The sequence below is a fragment of the Tasmannia lanceolata genome, unplaced genomic scaffold, assembly GCF_043159265.1.
Source record: "Tasmannia lanceolata isolate RefF3 unplaced genomic scaffold, GAP_Taslan_0.1 ptg000018l, whole genome shotgun sequence".
NCBI classification, from domain to species: domain Eukaryota; kingdom Viridiplantae; phylum Streptophyta; class Magnoliopsida; order Canellales; family Winteraceae; genus Tasmannia; species Tasmannia lanceolata.
In genome coordinates, this window is record NW_027518695.1 from 24829590 (window position 1) to 24848372 (window position 18783).

Sequence of the window (18783 nt, forward strand, 5' to 3'; positions counted from 1 at the left end):
GAGCATATTTGGATAAACCATACCTTAGAGGATCAACCAAGGAGAAGTTCCACACAACCATCTCAAAGCATTGAACAAACAAAGGAGGATCAATGAAGGCCAAAGCTTGTGGATCAACAACTTGCAAAGGAGCTTGAACCAAATGGTAACATCATCCTTTGAAGGTGTCGATCAAAGAAGCTCAACCTTGAAGATCCCAAAGCAAGCCAAGCACACCATTGAAGATCAAATGAAGATTGGCTCAAGAGAACAAGAGAGTACTTAAAATTGTAGTATGTATCGCCTTTCTCTCTTGTATTTTTTCTTGATCAAGGCACACCTTAAAACCCCTAAAAATATATTTTTCAAAGAGACTAAGACACCCTTTAAGGACTTAAATGGATAAGTGAATGGCCATGGTGGTGCACCAACATGTTGGGTCCCATATGGCATTCAACACAACATTGAACAAAACAGAGTTCCAAGTGAACAACCTGGACCAGCAACTAAATCCTATCATAACTTGTTTAAAAAAATTTCAAATATTTTTGAAACTATTTTTAACAGATAGCTCTCCTTTTTCTCATATCCGTAGAGTATAAGAACGTCGAACTCCGATGAGAAACGAAGGAGATATGAATTTTTGAAGTTGGACACTGATTGCTGGAAATCCAGTCTCGGAACTCCGAGAAATGCTCCAGGCTCTTAAAATTAGATCTCTGTTTGGTTTAGGCATTACTTGTAATCATCTTTGAGAGTGCATTGTGAGCTTTACTTTGTATTAGCCTATCTAGAGGCAAGTGAGCAACATCTTCTTCTCTTCATTGTATTTGGCAACAAAGGGCGCCGCCGTATTTAAGACCCTTGGAGCTTGGACGCTCGGATTGTACAAGGCGAAAGGAACGCCGTATTTAAGTTTCTTGGAAGATAGTGGATACCTCAAGGAGAGAAAACTTGAGAAGAGTGGAGTAGGTCTTGGGTTTAAGACCGAACCACTATAAAAGCCATTGTGTCAAAGCCTCTTGTCTCTCTACCTCCTATTGATTGGTGATTGGTACGCATCTCTCTTACTCTCTTGTAGGTGCTTTAATATTCATATCCTTGCTTGAGTGAGTGATTAGCACTTAAGTTGAAATTGCATATTCATCTCTTGCTAATTAAGCCTCTCATCATTCTAATCAAGTTATAAAATCAACTAGGGAATAAAGTTTATATCATTACTATTAAGCTTAATTAATCAAACTAACTTAATTGAGAAAAGTTAAAACTAGGATAATTTTGGCAAATAGTTTTTAAAGAGAATAAGTTTTTTAAAGAAACCCAATTCACCCCCCTCTTGGGTTGCCTAGTGGGATTTCACTTGGTATCAGAGTTAAAGGCTCTTATATAGATTTTTGAACTTTCAAATTTCTTCAAGAGAAAAGATCTATATTGGCAACCTAATGGCTTCTAGACTTCCTTGTTTTGATGGAACCAACTGTGGATCTTGGTCGATCCATATGAGGTCTTATCTAAAGAGTCTAGATAAAGACTTGCTTAAATCAATTGAAAATGGCTTTGTTTTAAATTCCAAATCTAAGAGAATTAGTGATTATGATAAAAGATTATTTTCTCTTAACTCAAAACCCATGATTTTCTTATGTTGCCCCTTGCCCTCACATCTATTTGAAAAAGTTTCTTCATGCAAAAATGCTAAAAAAATTTGGATTTCATTAGAAAATAATTTCAAAGAAAATATTTGCTTGATGCCTCTTGAAAATCAAAATGAAGAAGATGGTGATTTAAGTGATGATGAGTTAGATGGTTTTGTGCCTCCTAATTATAAAAATCTTGTGAATAACTATGTTAAAGTTAATGATCAATTTGAACTACAAACCACAAAGAATCAATCACTTAAAAAATCTCTCAAATCAATTTCAAATGAACTTGAAAATCTTCAAAATGAATATGTAAATTTACAAAATGAAGAAAAGAAATTAATTGAATATAACATTGAACTTGAAAAGAAAAACCTTGATTTATTGGAAAAACTAAAGTTATCAATGAAGAAGAAGATAGAAATAGAGTTTTCTCATCTCTTGAATCAATAAACTTAAAAAGGGAAATAACTGATTTGAAAACCGAGAATGAGAAACTTGAGTTGGAAAACTATTGTCTACAAGAAGAAAAAGCTAAACATAATTGTCACTATATGCATTCTTATAGTTCATCATGTTCATCTAATCCTTCCACCTATTCTTCCATGTCTTGTGATTGTTGTGGTAGATTAGGACATTACAAATCTAGATGTAGATTTAGATTTGTAAAAAGCTCTAAGTTTGTGTGGGTTAGAAAAGACTCATTACATCACACAAACTTAGTTGGGCCCAAGATGGTTTGGGTTCCAAAACCCCCTACTTGAGGCATTCTACATGCTTCGTAGATTTTGGGGTATGTGCTATAACTTGATTATCATTTGAGAAATTTGGTTGAATAGATATAATGTGCTTATTCTTGTTTTGATTCCATGTATCTATACATGCTTGTGCTTAAATGAAAAATCTCTTCTTAGAATTCAAAGTCTATGTGCTTAAACTTATTTACAATAAGACTTTGACATGTTATATTTAAGTGTAAAATCTATTGGAAAAGGTTCCCTAGATATCCCATTTGATATCTAGTCTATGTTGTGCTAAAATTGTTAAATTTTATGAAAACTATGCTTCTAGATACAATATGCTTGATTCCCATGTATCTAGTTAGCCTTAAGATTAAATGCTATATCAATTGTGTTTATTTGGATGCTAGATGTCACATTATTCTTTCCTTGCATCTAGCCTCATATGTGTTTTAATTATCACATCTTTTTCAAAAGAAACACATATAGATACTATAGACTTATAGTGTTTGATTCTTGTGTATCTATATATACTACTCTAAGTGCACTCACTAAGACTTAGATCATTTTGCACTTAGCAGTCATCCACATGTAAAATCACAATAGAGCACTTAATGTGAAAACCATGATTGATCTTACATGAATATCAACATCTTCATTGCCCATGAGTTCAAGTTAAACCCATAATAGTATATCTTTCATATTGGAACTATAGTTTGGACAAAATTGGCTTTTGCTAGATTATTTGGTACTTAAAGTCATTTATATATCATTTATAGCAAAACTAAGAAATTAAATGTCTTGTCATTACATAAGTGGTTGTGGATGTAGGATGTAGGTGTTTGGACCTTGTAATGTCTTCTTTGTGTTCAAACCTTGTTGTCTATCCATGGAAGCCTTGATTTTGATCATACATTCCTCATGAGATACACTCCCACTCATGAGCCATGGATATCTCTTAGAATTGATTCCTTAATGGTCCATTCCTCTATGTCTAAGTTTTGTAGATTTGAGCATTGATTGGTATAAATAAGTAATCTATAGTTATCATCCCTTGTTTTGTATGGTACCCACATGTATGAGATGTCAAACATAACCTTAAAAGCCACTCAATTGGTACCCTTAGCCTTTTTAGTTCCTAAGATGGAGACGGTACCTTCATCTAATTAAAATACTTAGTCATATGGCCTTATGCCACCATCTCAAACATGTATAGGTATATGTTGTTGTGTGATCTTCCTATCTAGTTTTTATGATATATACTTAAGGGAAGCAAAATTTGAAATTGTAGAAATTTGTATCACATTTAGGGGGAGCATGAGCTTAAATTGCAATTCTTTTGTGCTAAGATTGTTTATCATGATGAATTAGACTATGGCTTTATTCTTATCATGATAAACCGACACTTAAAGTGTAAGTGTCAATTGTTGCCCAAGGATTGGGTCTTATTTGGTATCAAAGAAAAATATCCAAAATCTCTTGGAGTCTATGTTAGGACACCCTTTAGAGTCATACATTGTATGATTCTTTTTCAAATGGGGAGCTTAAAAGTTAGATCTTGCCCCTAGAGGCTTATCATATGAATTCTAGTGTGTATATCATCTCTTATATGAAAAGTTCACTCATTTGGAGTATGGTTGCTCCATATGTGTCTTTTGGCATTGTCTTGTGCTTGTATGTGTATTTTGAGTTTAAGACAAGTAAGCCCATAGCCTAGATTTTAAGGTCATAACCATTAGGCCTTATACTTACCTTGGATCATCTATTTGATTTCATTTGGTATCATTTTGGTATTAATATGTAGTAATTGTCATTCCAATGATAAGTTTCCATTCTAGTAGTCTACCTTGTGTATTCCCTAGAATCTCTTTCATAGGATCTTTCTTAGAGTTGTTTATCTTATTTTCTATAATTAGACATCCTTATCATGTGTTTCTAAAGTTATTTAGTATATATAATCATGATAAGTTTCTTTGTTGGCCATATATTCACTTTCATACCTTTAGCCTATTGTGGCATGTCATGCTTTGTCGTATAGGTTTCACCTAAGGCCAATGACAAAGACAAAGGGGGAAAGCTTACTAGTGTTATATTTAGAATCGTATGTACCATAATGACTTGTGTGGATTGTCCATTTTGATATTCCCCACATATTTGTGCTTTAACTTGCATATCTTTAATAAAAAAATAATTTCATGATCAACTTTTTGAATTTTGTACTAAAACCTTAATATCACTATTGATTCTCATTCATAGAAGTATATTACACTTGCTCATCCTAATTTCTATGAAGTTGAATGGTTATCATGTGTGTTTTTACTTTTTCATGGACTAATTGTTTGCCTTGAGTGTTGTGCTATACACAGGAAATTCACATGTCAATCCATGCTAGCACACACCATTGATGGCCTATGCTTGAAGATGAACCAAACAAAGCATAAAGGAGCTAGAGCATATTTGGACAAACCATACCTTAGAGGATCAGCCAAGGAGAAGTTCCACACAACCATCTCAAAGCATTGAACAAACAAAGGAAGATCAATGAAGGCAAAAGCTTGTGGATCAACAACTTGCAAAGGAGCTTGAACCAAACAGTGGCATCATCCTTTGAAGGTGTCGAGCAAAGAAGCTCAACCTTGAAGATCCCAAAGCAAGCCAAGCACACCATTAAAGATCAAATGAAGATTGGCTCAAGAGAACAAGAGAGTACTTAGAATTGTAGTATGTATCGCCTTTCTCTCTTGTATTTTTTCTTGATCAAGGCACACCTTAAAACCCCTAAAAATATATTTTTCAAAGAGACTAAGACACCCTTTAAGGACTTAAATGGATAAGTGAATGGCCATGGTGGTGCACCAACATGTTGGGTCCCATATGGCATTCAACACAACATTGAACAAAACAGAGTTCCAAGTGAACAACCTGGACCAGCAACTAAATCCTATCATAACTTGTTTAAAAAATTTTCAAATATTTTTAAAAATATTTTTAACAAATAGCTCTCTTTTTTCTCATATCCGTAGAGTATAAGAACGTCGAACTCCGATGAGAAACGAAGGAGATATGAATTTTTGAAGTTGGACACTGATTGCTGGAAATCCAGTCTCGGAACTCCGAGAAATGCTCCAGGCTCTTAAAATTAGATCTCTGTTTGGTTTCTCGGAACTCGGAGAATACCCTCGGAGCTCCGAGCTCGGAACTCCGAGAATACCCTCGGAACTCCGAGCAGTGTATTTATTCAAAAAAATATAGTCGTTGGAGAGCCAACGGCTAGTTGACTATTTGACCCAGTTTTGACTGGTTTGCCCCCCAAACGGTCACATGGAGTTGGGACTTCATATATACCCATTCAAAGGGTCCAAAAAAATATATGAATATGCTCCAACTCTAAAGAACCCTACAAAACTACTTGAAACTATTTTTGGGTTAATTTTCTCTCACCAACATCTTGTGCCTTGATTTGAGAAAATCATTTGAGATTGGTTTAGGCATTACTTGTAATCATCTTTGAGAGTGCATTGTGAGCTTTACTTTGTATTAGCCTATCTAGAGGCAAGTGAGCAACATCTTCTTCTCTTCATTGTATTTGGCAACAAAGGGCGCCGCCGTATTTAAGACCCTTGGAGCTTGGACGCTCGGATTGTACAAGGCGAAAGGAACGCCGTATTTAAGTTTCTTGGAAGATAGTGGATACCTCAAGGAGAGAAAACTTGAGAAGAGTGGAGTAGGTCTTGGGTTTAAGACCGAACCACTATAAAAGCCATTGTGTCAAAGCCTCTTGTCTCTCTACCTCCTCTTGATTGGTGATTGGTACACATCTCTCTTACTCTCTTGTAGGTGCTTTAATATTCATATCCTTGCTTGAGTGAGTGATTAGCACTTAAGTTGAAATTGCATATTCATCTCTTGCTAATTAAGCCTCTCATCATTCTAATCAAGTTATAAAATCAACTAGGGAATAAAGTTTACATCATTACTATTAAGCTTAATTAATCAAACTAACTTAATTGAGAAAAGTTAAAACTAGGATAATTTTGGTAAAGAGTTTTTAAAGAGAATAAGTTTTTTAAAGAAACCCAATTCACCCCCTTCTTGGGTTGCCTAGTGGGATTTCAGACCGCATTAGGAAGGCCAAAGACATCGGAGATCCAAGACGCATGAAGACTTGAAGCATCGCAATTGAAGATCGAAGTCGTTTTAGAATGTAAAGATCCAATCCTAGTTTAGATGTTTGAGGCATAAATAAAGTAATCTCACACACCCCTAAATGTTTAAGAGATTGTCCTTATGGTGTTCCAACACTTTGGAACCCTCATAAACAATCCCAACTTGGTGTAGAGTTGGAAGCCCAAATGAATAAGAAACAGAATTGAAAAACAAACTGCATATATGCTTCTCGGAACTCCGAGAATATTCTCGGAGCTCCGAGAAATGGTCCAGTAGCATTTTTTCATCTTCTGTTTGTATTCCCGGAACTCCAATATCACTATTTCAGGAAGAAATTATAGCCGTTGGGGATTTTACCATTTACCACTATGTGGGACCCAATCCCGCGAGAGGGGTTGTGTGTGAGCCGTCTTCCCCTCTCTTGGTCTCTCGTACCCACGCGAATGGCGTGTGCTTTTTATTAATTATTTTAAGTACCCAACCAAGCAGGCAGCAACCAAGCCATAGGGTGCAAACAAACGTGCAATCCAGTACCCATAAGGGCAGGGGTAAGCCGCCGAGCCTAGCAAGGTGTGATTTAATTCGTCTTTTCCGTGAACTTGGGATCACTAAGGCAATCTGAATTCCACGCAAAAGAGAGTGACAGAGTCGCCACCTAGATGAGGGATCTAGGGCCAATAATTGACCAGAAATCTAGACTCGTTACCTGGTTACGAGAATGGAAGGTATAGGGAGTTACCACCACATGCACCATTCTTGCCCGATAATCGGTCTTCAATTCCAAAAGTTAACTCTTTTGAATTTCTTTTAAATGGCTCATTTAACTCTATATTAATGTGCGAACTATGTGACATGCATCCTAATTTCTAATTTCAATGTAACTCCTAATTGTGTATCTTGATTTTCTTAATTTGTTTAAATTCAATCTAAGTGAAAGTTCTCCTAAAATGCTAATTTGAGGGAAATCCTACATATTTTAATTAAGAATTTATAAAAAAAAACTAATATACAAAACCCCACCATTTGTGTGTGGGGCCGACTCGTGATTGGTATGCCATCAATCATCCAAGCTGCGTACGTACCCAAGCCTGGGATCAGAGTTCACGTAGTTCGGTGCACCTAAGCTAAGATACTTATGCCTAACTCATCTAAGACACCGATCTAGACTGGATTGACTGTTTCAATAGTTTTAAGAGAAGTTATTTAATTCAAGTTGAAGATTTTATTATCCTAAGACTTCATCTAAGATGCGATATGATCCTAGCTAAGTGCAAGACATTCCCTAAACTAATGCAGATGAACCTACATCCTAGGTTAATTAGGCTTGTCCAATGAGGGAAGAAGGTTAACTATGTGAAACCAAATATAAAGCTCAATTGCCATCAATAACAATCGGCCGTGATGAGGCTGGACTCCTAACTCTAGGACTCTCTAAAACCTAGGACACGACATGACGTAAGTGTTCCTAAGGGGGCCCTAAAGGTTCCTACGATGGGAAGCGGTAATCCAATGATTCCAAAGACATAGAGTGAGCTAGTTCAATTTGTTGAACTTGATAATTTTCGATTTTAAGAATTGTCGATTCCTAAACATCTAAGGAATACCAAAGGCTCTATGGTTCGCAAGTTTCGGCCTCGAATCGCAACCATACAAGGGAATCATGTTCTCAACCCTTGTATAATTTTAGCACGTAAGTTATAATATCTTATTGCCTGGCATATTTCTCAGGATTTCCGTGGACAGTAGACCTCGGAGCCAATAACATACTATAATTTATGCACTCCAATTATGATGGATCGATCGCAATTAGTATATGATTATGGTTAGGATCTCGGCATCTAAATTATCCTAGCATGTTTTTACAAAGGAAATCTATTACTCCTAAGAGTTCTGTTTCAGATGGCTTAGTGATTGAATACATGATGAAAAGTTAGAGTTCTATGAAAATCTTCAAGGTACTTTGAATTAATTTGGATTTTTAAATGAATTTATCACAATTTGATCAGATTAATGATTTTACAAAGACGCCTATAGCTAATTAAGTTATCTGTTCCCAAAAACTTTAGGATATGATGTATTCTTGAAACATATATTCTGCTTTAATTTTTCATGATTTTAAAGATTGAAATTCGATTTTTAATTGATTTTCCACTTTCGGGTCAGATTGATGACATTACACTAACAAATATAGCAAATTAATTCCAAATCCAACCAAACTTTTACTAGACCATTCTCGAACAAATAGACAATTATGAGAAAACATTCAGACATTATTTCGATAATTGTCTATTTTTAACAGATATATTCATGTTCTGGTCAGAGCAATTAGAAATCAATAAAAATATTAAAATATGCCCAAAATTTCCGAGAAATTCACAATATGATTCTGACTGGTCATTTCATCTTGCTACCAAATTTCAGTTTTTAAGGAGTTCTTTTAATGATATGTTCTTCATATACATGAAAATCAGTAATTTTATCAAAACAATTCCAGTAAAAATAATAAATAAACTCCAAATCTTTTGAAAATTTTTGTATAATATTTAAACATTACAAATCTACTAAGGACCAAATTTCAATCAGTTTTGAATTGTTTTGTTATATGAACGATTTTTAGAATCATCAAAATCCTATTTCCGGGTATTATTTAAACGAATTTTTGAGCCATCAAAACAAATGAAATCTACCGGAATTTTTAGATTTTTGGTGTTATTTTAACCACGTTAAGACTCGGAAAATATAGCTTCGCGAAAAACCCTTGGTTTTAAAACACTCATTTTGTAAAACGATTCAAAAGCCACTAGATATCCCAATCGGTTAAATACCTAATTTTCTCATATAACGATTCCCTTTTTTACCAAAATTGATAATTAAATAAACTGACACATCGAAATCATGCATGGTAGCTTTTACGAAAATCATGAAGAAAACAAAGAAGAAATGGCCATAAGCATGCTTTTCTACTTTTGATCTTACAAAGATGAAGAAACCTACCGTTGATCGCGCTCCTTGTCTCTAGGGCTGGTATCCTGAGATATACACTTTGTCCAGCCCTTTTAATCAATAGAGAAACCCCAAAATCCTTCAAATATAAGCCGCTTCGAATAACAATTCAAAGAAGATGAATGAGAAGTGCTTGCTAGAAGAAAGGCTCGGCCAAAGAACAACCAATCAAGCGAGAGAGATGAGAAACAAGTGATTTGAGAGAGCTATTTCTGATATTTTTGAGAAATAAAATCAGTGTACCAATGAGATGAAGATGATAAGAACTGGTGAAGATGAGGGAGGGCGTGGTTGTGAATGGTAATAAATCAAAGAGAGGGCTCTAATTGTGAGATTTAATAAATCAAACCCAATCGCACTCCAAACAGCAGATGAGAGAGAGAGAGAGAGTTCGGCCCAATTTCGATTCGTGGATCTTGAGTAGGAGGATCACCAAAAATATGAATTGTGGCAGCCAAAAAAAAAAGTGAATGTCCCCCTTGCAAGCCTTTTTTATAAAGGGAAAAGAGTTTTCATAGGAAAAGGCCTTGATTGATTTTTTATTAGCAATTTTAATTGGCTTTCTATTTTTAATAATAAGAAAGAGTGTGAGGGTTGCCTTTTTTATGAAACTCCCAAATAGTTGATTATAATATTCCTAGAATATAGAGGAGAGAAGGTAACCCCAAAAAATCCTCAACCGAGCATATTTCTTTGGACCCTTTTTTATAGATTTTTGTACATGTATCCTCCTCATACACAAGCTCTATTTGAGATAAAAAAAGAAAGAGAATTTAATTGCCTTTGATCTTTTTATCTATGGTCATAAAGAGCCCTCTTTTTATATAAGATAAGATTGAAAATAGTAAAGTAGGCCCGGACAACACATATACGAATCTTGGTTAAATTCTTTTTTTTTTTTTTTTAAATCTCTTCAACTTCCTTCTTTCAGTGCAATTCAACTGAAGGCTTTCTAGTAGGTCCCACCTAATATAAAAGTAATTCTGTTTTATTCCCATGCATAAATATAAAAATATATATAGGTATCTCTTTCCAAAAAACACTCGTTCCACACTAACCAACAAAGCAATAGACTTTTGCATGCACTAGCAATGTTGGACGGATGGGACCCACCCATGTTGAATGCATTATGATCCTCCCACACATAAACAACTCTCTATTGACTAATCCGAACCGTCTAAGTGATACCCCCCACAACGTACATTGATTGTGATGACGCCATAGCAGGCCCCACTTCATTGGATGATCTAAACCGTCCATTTAGAATGGGCCATTTTACAAGGGGATTGTGTCCCACGAGCCATTTTTGTGGGCTGATCCAAGCCGCTCATTTGATGGGCCATTACATAAATGGGTTGCATCCGTAAATAATGTTCATAGGGCGATCTAACCATCTATTGGATGAGCTGCAACATAAATGGGTTGCGCCCACCTAAATCACTCCCTAGAACGATTCAAACCCTTCAATTAATGGGCTGCACTGTAAATTGGTCGCACCCCGCAACCCACCGCCATAAGATAATCCGTAATGTCTAATTAGTGGGCCTCGGTACGATTTGGTTGTGCTCCAAAATGACCTCCATGGGCTGATCCACAGCATCCAATTGACGGTCCACAATTTAAATTATTCGCGCCCCGCAAATTATTTCTGTAGAATTATCCGAACTATTGATTTGGTGAGCTGAAATGTAACCCGATCATACCTATAAATCATCTTCATGGGATGATCCAAGCAGTTCATTTGTTAAGCTACTCTGCAATAATTTGTGCCCCAAATCATTTTCGCCTTGGTCGATCAAAACCACCCAATTGATAGGCTACAACAGATATTGGCCAAAACATATATGGACCCCCAATGCAAAGCGTTTTTATTTGTCAGATCCAAATAAGTTCAAAAGTCATGTTTCCCATTAAAAATAATGCGGAGAGCACTTGCTCGATCCAAATCAAATCAAAATGCTCAATGCGGGCCCACCAAATGGGTCCAAATCTCTCTTGTTTAAGTTCTTGTGAATAACCCTCCTCAACTCTTAGCAAAAAAATGCATATTAGGACGGAAACGACCGAAAAGATTGTAAGAGATGGACACGAAAATTAAAAAAACACTAGAAAACCAATAGAAAGACACTAACCACTTCATTGATCAAAGCGGAGCAAAATGGGGGTGTCTACAGATGACCCTCTTTGGTAGAGATGACATAGTCATCGAATACCAAAGTAAAAATGACAGAACCATTTTGTATAGCGTTAATCAACAAAGGATTCACTTGACAATGCAGCATAACCTAATGCAAGATCCTAGATGAAGTCCTAGAATTAAAATGTTATCAAAAATCATTTACTCTAAACACCATGACTTGGTGGTTCAGAATAATGAATAAATGGATTAAATCTGATTGCAAAAATTACGCAACTTAAAATGAAAGATAATTATGATGCAGTGCCGTTTTCAAACGGGCAATGAGGAAATGAGAGATAATTTTCGAATCAATTCGAAAAGAATGAGACCTCGTACTTGGGATCAGAGTCCTCCTTTTTCATTACTGCCTATTAAATTGGCGTGCTTCACGAGGCTTTTTTTGGTTCGTTTGAATATGTATTTGAACCGATAGAACCTTGGGTTTGTTTCTATCTTGGCCGTCGAAAATAACTAGAGACGGATGGATGCTTGACACGTGTTGAAAAACTTTTTGGAACACTGACGTTATTGAATACTTTTTGGAACGCTGACGTTATCTTTTCTCAATTGTCTTTTTGCTTAAAACAGTAACGTTATTGAATACGTCTCTTTGGGCTTAGAATCTTTTCCCTTCTCTTTTGGTCCTCATTATTTACTCCGGCTTACCCAATTATTTACGTTGGTGTACCCATTATTTACCCCGGCGTACCCATTATTTCCGCTTACACCCTATTTCCGCCGGCGTACCCATTATTTCCGTCGGTGTACTAATGAATTCCGCCGGTGTACACCCTATTTCCGCTTGCATCCTATTTTCGCCGTCATACCCATTATGTCCGCCGACGTACACCCTATTTCCGCCTGCACCTTATTTCCGCCTGCACCTTGTTTCCGCCAGCGTACCCCTTAATATTCCAGCGGCGTACTCTAGAATCCGACGGTGTTCTCAACCAAAAGAGACATGAGAAATAATAAAATATTCAATAACGTCGCCCTTCTAAGCCAAAAAAGACGTATTCAATAACATTACCGTTATAAGTCAAAAGAGAAGTGAGGACCAAAAGAGAACTGAAAATATTTTAAGCTAAAATAGACGTATTCAATAACGTTACCGTTCTAAGCCAAAAGAGAAGTGAGAAAAAGATAATGATGGACTTTGGATTGTCAGCGTTCCAAAAAGTTTTCCAACACGTGTCAAAAGGGTACCATGGTCTTTTGACCACCCGATTTTGAAGATTAGCCCATGTTTCATTCTTGTTTTAAAATGTGCCCGAAATCCCGTAATTTCGCACTCATTCCATACTTCTCTCCCCTTTTAAGTAGTGTATTACCTCCCAAGGTTAAAAATAAGTGAGGCATCACGAGAATCCCATCTCCCCATCGCTCAGCTTCAATCTAGTCCGTAGGATCGTAACTGCAGCTCTGACGTGGCCTCCTCTCTCTCTAAGCAAATGCAAGGAAGGTACTTTCTACCTTCTCTCTCGCTCTCCAAGCAAACACAAGGAAGGTACTTTCTTCCTTCTCTGATTTTTCCCTTCAAAAATCTCTCCTTCAAAAATCTCTTATATCTCTCCTTCAAATCTCTCTCTCTGAATTTTCATATTGTGATTGGTTTGGTATTACACAGTTTAACCTTGCATGACGAGCGCTTCTGAGCTATTCTACAACAGAAGGTCACGTATTGGCCGAAACCTTGAATTAGGGTTTGATTCCGTTTCCGAACGAAATCCTCATCTCTATTCTCACCGTCATAATCGCCATTCCAATCGTGAAGATGATTGCGATTCCCTCCGCCGCCCTTCCAATTCCAGGCATCTCTCCCAAACGGTAAATTGATTCCCATCTTCTTGATTTATATTTGGCTCATTTTCTGAAACCCTAATTCGTATATGAAACCCTATATTGTTTTGAATTCTATCTGTAGACATTTTCTGAAACCCTAATTCGGATATGAAACCCTATATCTCTTTTAATTCTGTATATGTAGATGTAGGTTTCTGAAACCCTAATTTGCATATGAAACCCTATATCTTTTTTAATTCTATATGTCGATGTAGGCCCATTTTTTGAAACCCTATTTTGGATATGAAACCCTAGATAAGTAATATGATGAATTTGCATACAATTTCTACAAGATTTGCACACCATGTTATCATAGAAACACTTGAGATGGAACTGACATGATTTTGGTCTGTTCGAGTTGCAAGTAATGTGAAAGATATTGCTTTTAGAGGTTTGGAAGGGCTAGGAATGAAAGCCCCAAGTATTTTCCACTTCAAATGGTTTTTTACAACCTAGTGAAGCCACTTTATACAACCTAACAGAGCCACGTTTAGTCAGGGGCTGAGGGATATTTGCCTTAGGCTGTCACTTACAGCTGCAAGCTCTTTTTTTTCTTTTTTCTTTTTGAATGGGACAGCTACAAGCTCATTATGACATTCAATGTTTTGAAAATCAGAATGGAATCGTAAATCGTAATAGGGATCAAGTTTTATTGGATCGTGAATCGTATCGTAAAGCTTAGAATTCACTTCTCTCTCTCTCTCTCTCTCTCTCTCTCTCTCTCTTTATATATATATATATATATATATATATATATATATATATAATGGCAAAAGTTATCAGCACTACTGTATTTTGATCCTCACTTTATTAAAAGTACGGTAAGGCCTGCACCATAGGATAATCCGAACCATCCATTAGATGGGCCACAGCCTAAATAGGTTGTGCCCAAAAATCATTTCAATAGGTTGATCCTAACCCTCCGATCTTACTGTTAGAGTGTTGATTCTAACCCTATATAGATCCTTGTCGACTCGGCACAATGCAGTTGAGTACCCGGTTGATGCGGTCGTAACTCGGGAGAGTCAAAGGAGGAGTTACTGACTTCGTAGGGTAAGAAGTGGAAAGAAAATTGTAAAAGGGAGTCGACTCAGAGGAGTCCATGATGACACGGGGAAGTTTTGAAACTATGACTAGAAGAGCCACTACAATTTCATGACACAAAAGAATACATCTGCATATGCATTCAACGTGTCTATTATATTTATTTGTTTTAGTTTTATTGCTCTTAGGTTAACTAGGTTAAAATAGTGCATCTTTTAAGTATTTCATTGTATACTCACACATGTTTCATGACTTTGTCATGATTATTTGTTTTAGTTTTATTGCTCTTAGGTTAACTAGGTTAAAATAGTGCATCTTTTAAGTATTTCATTGTATACTCACACATGTTTCATGACTTTATCATGATTTTGTGAGTGGTTCCATCATTTTTTTTTTTTGATAGGTAAAAAAAATAAAAAAATGATGGAACCACTCACAAAATCATGGCAGTGCTGTTTAGAGCATTTTTCCAAGCACCTTAGGGTTGACATGAATGGGAAGTAAAAGTATATTATGCAAGAGCATCGCTCCTTATTGGGCATCCATCTATAGGGCATTTACTCTAGCAAATGCTAGACTCTTTGAGGCATTTCATAAAACATGTTGATGGCGCCCAAGTTGGATTGGCATATAAAGCAGCAAGAACATGCAACTTAGGACGTAAACCATGGAGGAAGAAAGCGGTTGTCTGTTAAATTCACGAGCATGAGAGCTGCCGGTTCGAACAAAGGCCCAAAGCCACAATCCACTACGCGGAGGAATAAAGGGCTAAAGTGTGTAAGCCTGTGGGAGCTCACGCACACAGAGAGAGACTACAATTTTTATGTTCACAAATATGACTGTCACCCATTCGAAGTGGACAATGAAGGCATAGTGATGTTAATACATGACAACCAAGAGTGAGAGAGAAAGAATTAATAATCAAGATCAAGAACAAGAATGAAAAAGATCAAGAAAGAGCGTGATAACAGTAGAAAAGATGAGTGGTTTATGAACCTAACTGGGGAAGCGTAAGAAGTCAAATGGGAAAAGAAGGGAAAATAAAAATGAGACTAAAAAGAAAGAGATATGAGAAAAAGAGAGGGTGGGTGTGTGGAGAAATTGATGTAATAAGTGAGAGGATTAGGTGCTGTCGGCTTATAATCCGAACCAAAGAAAGATGAGTTTAGGGGTAGAAACTTCATTCCATCATTACATAGCATCAAAGAAGAGTGTCCGGAGGCTACATATTTAATAAAAGAAAAAGAACTAGAATAAACCGAAAAAAAAGGCTAATCACTTGGGGCCTATGTCACACAAATTGCTAAGATTTTGAAAAAAATTGCAAAAAATTCACGATATTTTGAATAAAAGATAAAACACGTTTTGATTTGAATCGTAAATCGAAATATTTCCAAAACAATGATGACTTGTATGACAAGACTAGGAGAGATGGACCTAGGTCTCATTGTCTAGTCAATCTCTTCAAACAGTAATGGTTTTCAATACTGGGTTGAAACATATTATGATTCATCATTATTTCATCAAGGAAATTTTCTAACGAGTACATATTGATCTTTCTCAAATACTACGGGTGACCATAGAAAGGGTTTTTTCCCTTTTAAACTCAGTGATTTAGAAGGAGACATTGAATGTGGATTGTGAAATCAACTATGATTCACCAACTTTATGAATTTTTTGTACTATATGTGCTCAATGTATCATCAATTTAACTGCACATTTGTTTATTTAAGCTCTATCGGCATTTTTTGCTAGGCTCATTCATATTGCTTACTTGGTGGCGGTGCCCAAAATCTTGAATTAATTATTTGTATGCTAATTGCCATCCCCGGCCTATATGTCTGAGAAGTTCAACGGCAAGCATAGTTGTAAATTTCGGCCGAAATCTGAAATTTTTCGGTTTCAGTTTGGCGCGAGACCAAAAGTACGTTGAATCGGATTTTTAAATAATTTCCCCAAATTTTTGTTTTTTACCCTTATTTACAATATTTCTACCAAAATTTCAAAGATTTGCACAGAAATGGCCGAAATTGCCACCGAAATTTGATACATTTTGGTGCAAATTTTTAAAAAATTGAAATTTTTGTCAAAGTTTTGCATGATTTCGGCTGAAATTTCAAACCAATATTTAAAACCTTGGCTGAAAGTTTATATTTTGGTGCATACATATACTAAATGTGTATCCATGTTTGTGGATCCTTTAAATGTCCTTTATTCATTGATTTCAACTTCTAGACTTCTGAGTAGTTAACTGCAAGTTTATATTTTGGTGCGTGTATATGCTAATTGCGTTTCCATGTTTGTGGATGCTGTAAATATCCTTTATTGATTGATGGCAACTTCTAGTGGGAAGTGTTTTTTACTTTCTCAAAATGGGAAGCATCTTTGAGTGGAGATAATTTTCTCTTTGGCACTCAATTATTAGAGCCTTCCAGTTTTAATGCTGAAGGACATTTGATGTGCAGGCAATCTTATTCTTGATTGAGAATCATTATATATTCATTCCCGTGGGGTATATATCAAAATGAAAAAAATCTAATTAGAGTATGTTCTTCAGATTTGACCTCTTGTTGAAATTATCTAAAATGACCTTTGGTATTCTCAGGAACGTGAACCAGTTCGATTAGATCATACTACTAGCCAACCCGGAACGAGCAACTTTGGCATCATTGATACTTCTAGCAGAACCAGTAGGCAGAGATTAAGGAATGATCGACTTCCTGGGGCTGTACTACAGGCAAGGGAAAGGCTAAGTGAGAGACTAAGAGGCGTATCTCTTCCTGGAAACAGGTTTATGCTCTTACTTCCCATCTGCCTGCCTATGTCTATTCTTTTTAACATCATCATACAATTGTCAAATTGACTTTGTATATAAGTGAGAGACTCAGAGGCGTCTCTCTTCCTGGAAACAGGTTTATGCTCTTCTTCCCATCTGCCTGGCTATGTCTATTTTTTTTAACATCATCATACAATTGTCAAAATGACTTTATATATAATGTATCTGCAGATGTATGATTATGGACTTAGGGCTGCAACTCGTGTCGTTTTTTGGGAATTTGGGTTGAGCTTTGACCCTAAAATTGGGTTACGTTCGGATTGATTCCAGTCCATTTTTTAGCAAAAGCTCAACCCGACCCATTTACCTCTAATTATGGTTCAATTTTAGTTTTCCGTGGTTCTTCTATTCTAGGATCAAGTGTTAATGTATTTTACTTGTTTCTGCCCAGGCAATTAAGCAGAGCATCGGGCATCTATTTGGAATTTGCAAGTGCTATGCTATTTACAGAAGACCAGAGCAAGAAGAAGCCACCGGGGCTTAGCGAGGAAGCCATTAATAACCTGCAATGCGAGGTTTTTAGCTTTGTCGAAGGGGATGTGGTGATAAACGCTGGTGAAGAGTGTAGTATATGCCTAGAAAAATTTTGCGAAGGAGATGAGATGATTCGCCTCTCATGTGAGCACAGGTTCCATCCTCTCTGCTTAGATCCCTGGGTTCGAACATGTGGTGACTGCCCGTATTGTCGTCGTAGTATTACAGTTGATTACCAGGAAGAAACTAAGACACTAAACCCTAATTGACACTGGCTTTTTCGCCTGAAGTTTTGAACTGATGTGAGAATTTAGAAAAGTTTGAGTTGAACCAGTCTGGGATATGTAACTGTGTGGCAGTGACATAGATGATTGACAAGGCTAATGGTTTTAATAGAATTAGATTGTTATATAAATAATCTTATCAGATGGATTTCCTGGTACTGTTGCTTAGTTTATATTTTACCATCCACTTGTAGGCTCTTTGATTGGGTGGTCTGGATCTTCTCATTATTGTGATTTCCAAGTTTTTTTTTTTTGTGCATATGAAATACAGTGGGACCCTATCTTTCAAAAAAAAAAAACCAAATGAAATACAGTGGGGCCTACATTGGTTGATCTAAACAATTCATTTGTTGGGACTTGACAGAGATAGGCCGTGACCCAAAAACATTCTCCATAGGACGCTCTTAACCATCCGATCATTGAAGGTTTCTATACCATGCCATTCATTTTAAACCCCCGCACATCCCAGTACCAGTCTCTTGCAGCGTTCTTGAATATGGCAAAGCTCATCACATTACATTTGGCACTTTGTGCAGCAACATCATCGTTTTGAAGGTCTCCTTGTTGTGGTTGACGCAAGGTTTAAAGTTTCCGTTTC

The 18783-nt window shown here is 36.4% G+C and overlaps 1 protein-coding gene across 2 annotated transcripts; it reads left to right on the forward strand.

The window, feature by feature from the left end:
* The first annotated feature begins 13057 nt into the window (after positions 1 to 13057).
* LOC143851722 (RING/U-box superfamily protein) lies at positions 13058 to 18368 on the forward strand. 2 transcript variants are annotated; one of them, XM_077361207.1, is made up of 4 exons: positions 13058 to 13212; positions 13333 to 13532; positions 17197 to 17381; positions 17819 to 18368. In XM_077361207.1, the coding sequence occupies exons 2-4, from the start codon at positions 13344 to 13346 to the stop codon at positions 18168 to 18170; spliced, it is 726 nt and encodes a 241-aa protein (XP_077217322.1). In that variant the 5' UTR covers positions 13058 to 13212; positions 13333 to 13343; the 3' UTR covers positions 18171 to 18368. The 2 variants fall into 2 exon arrangements, with proteins under 2 accessions (XP_077217322.1, XP_077217321.1); XM_077361206.1 differs by lacking the exon at positions 13058 to 13212 and having other exon boundaries at positions 13219 to 13532.
* Positions 18369 to 18783: the final 415 nt, after the last annotated feature.

What these genes read in the sequence shown, in the direction of transcription:
- LOC143851722 (XM_077361207.1), top strand. Translation starts at nt 13,344, where the DNA reads ATGACGAGCGCTTCTGAGCTATTCTACAACAGAAGGTCACGTATTGGC. An exon ending in CCAGGCATCTCTCCCAAACG is followed by an intron (nt 13,533 to 17,196) that starts GTAAATTGATTC and finishes TGGTATTCTCAG; the next exon opens with GAACGTGAACCAGTTCGATT. An exon ending in GTATCTCTTCCTGGAAACAG is followed by an intron (nt 17,382 to 17,818) that starts GTTTATGCTCTT and finishes GTTTCTGCCCAG; the next exon opens with GCAATTAAGCAGAGCATCGG.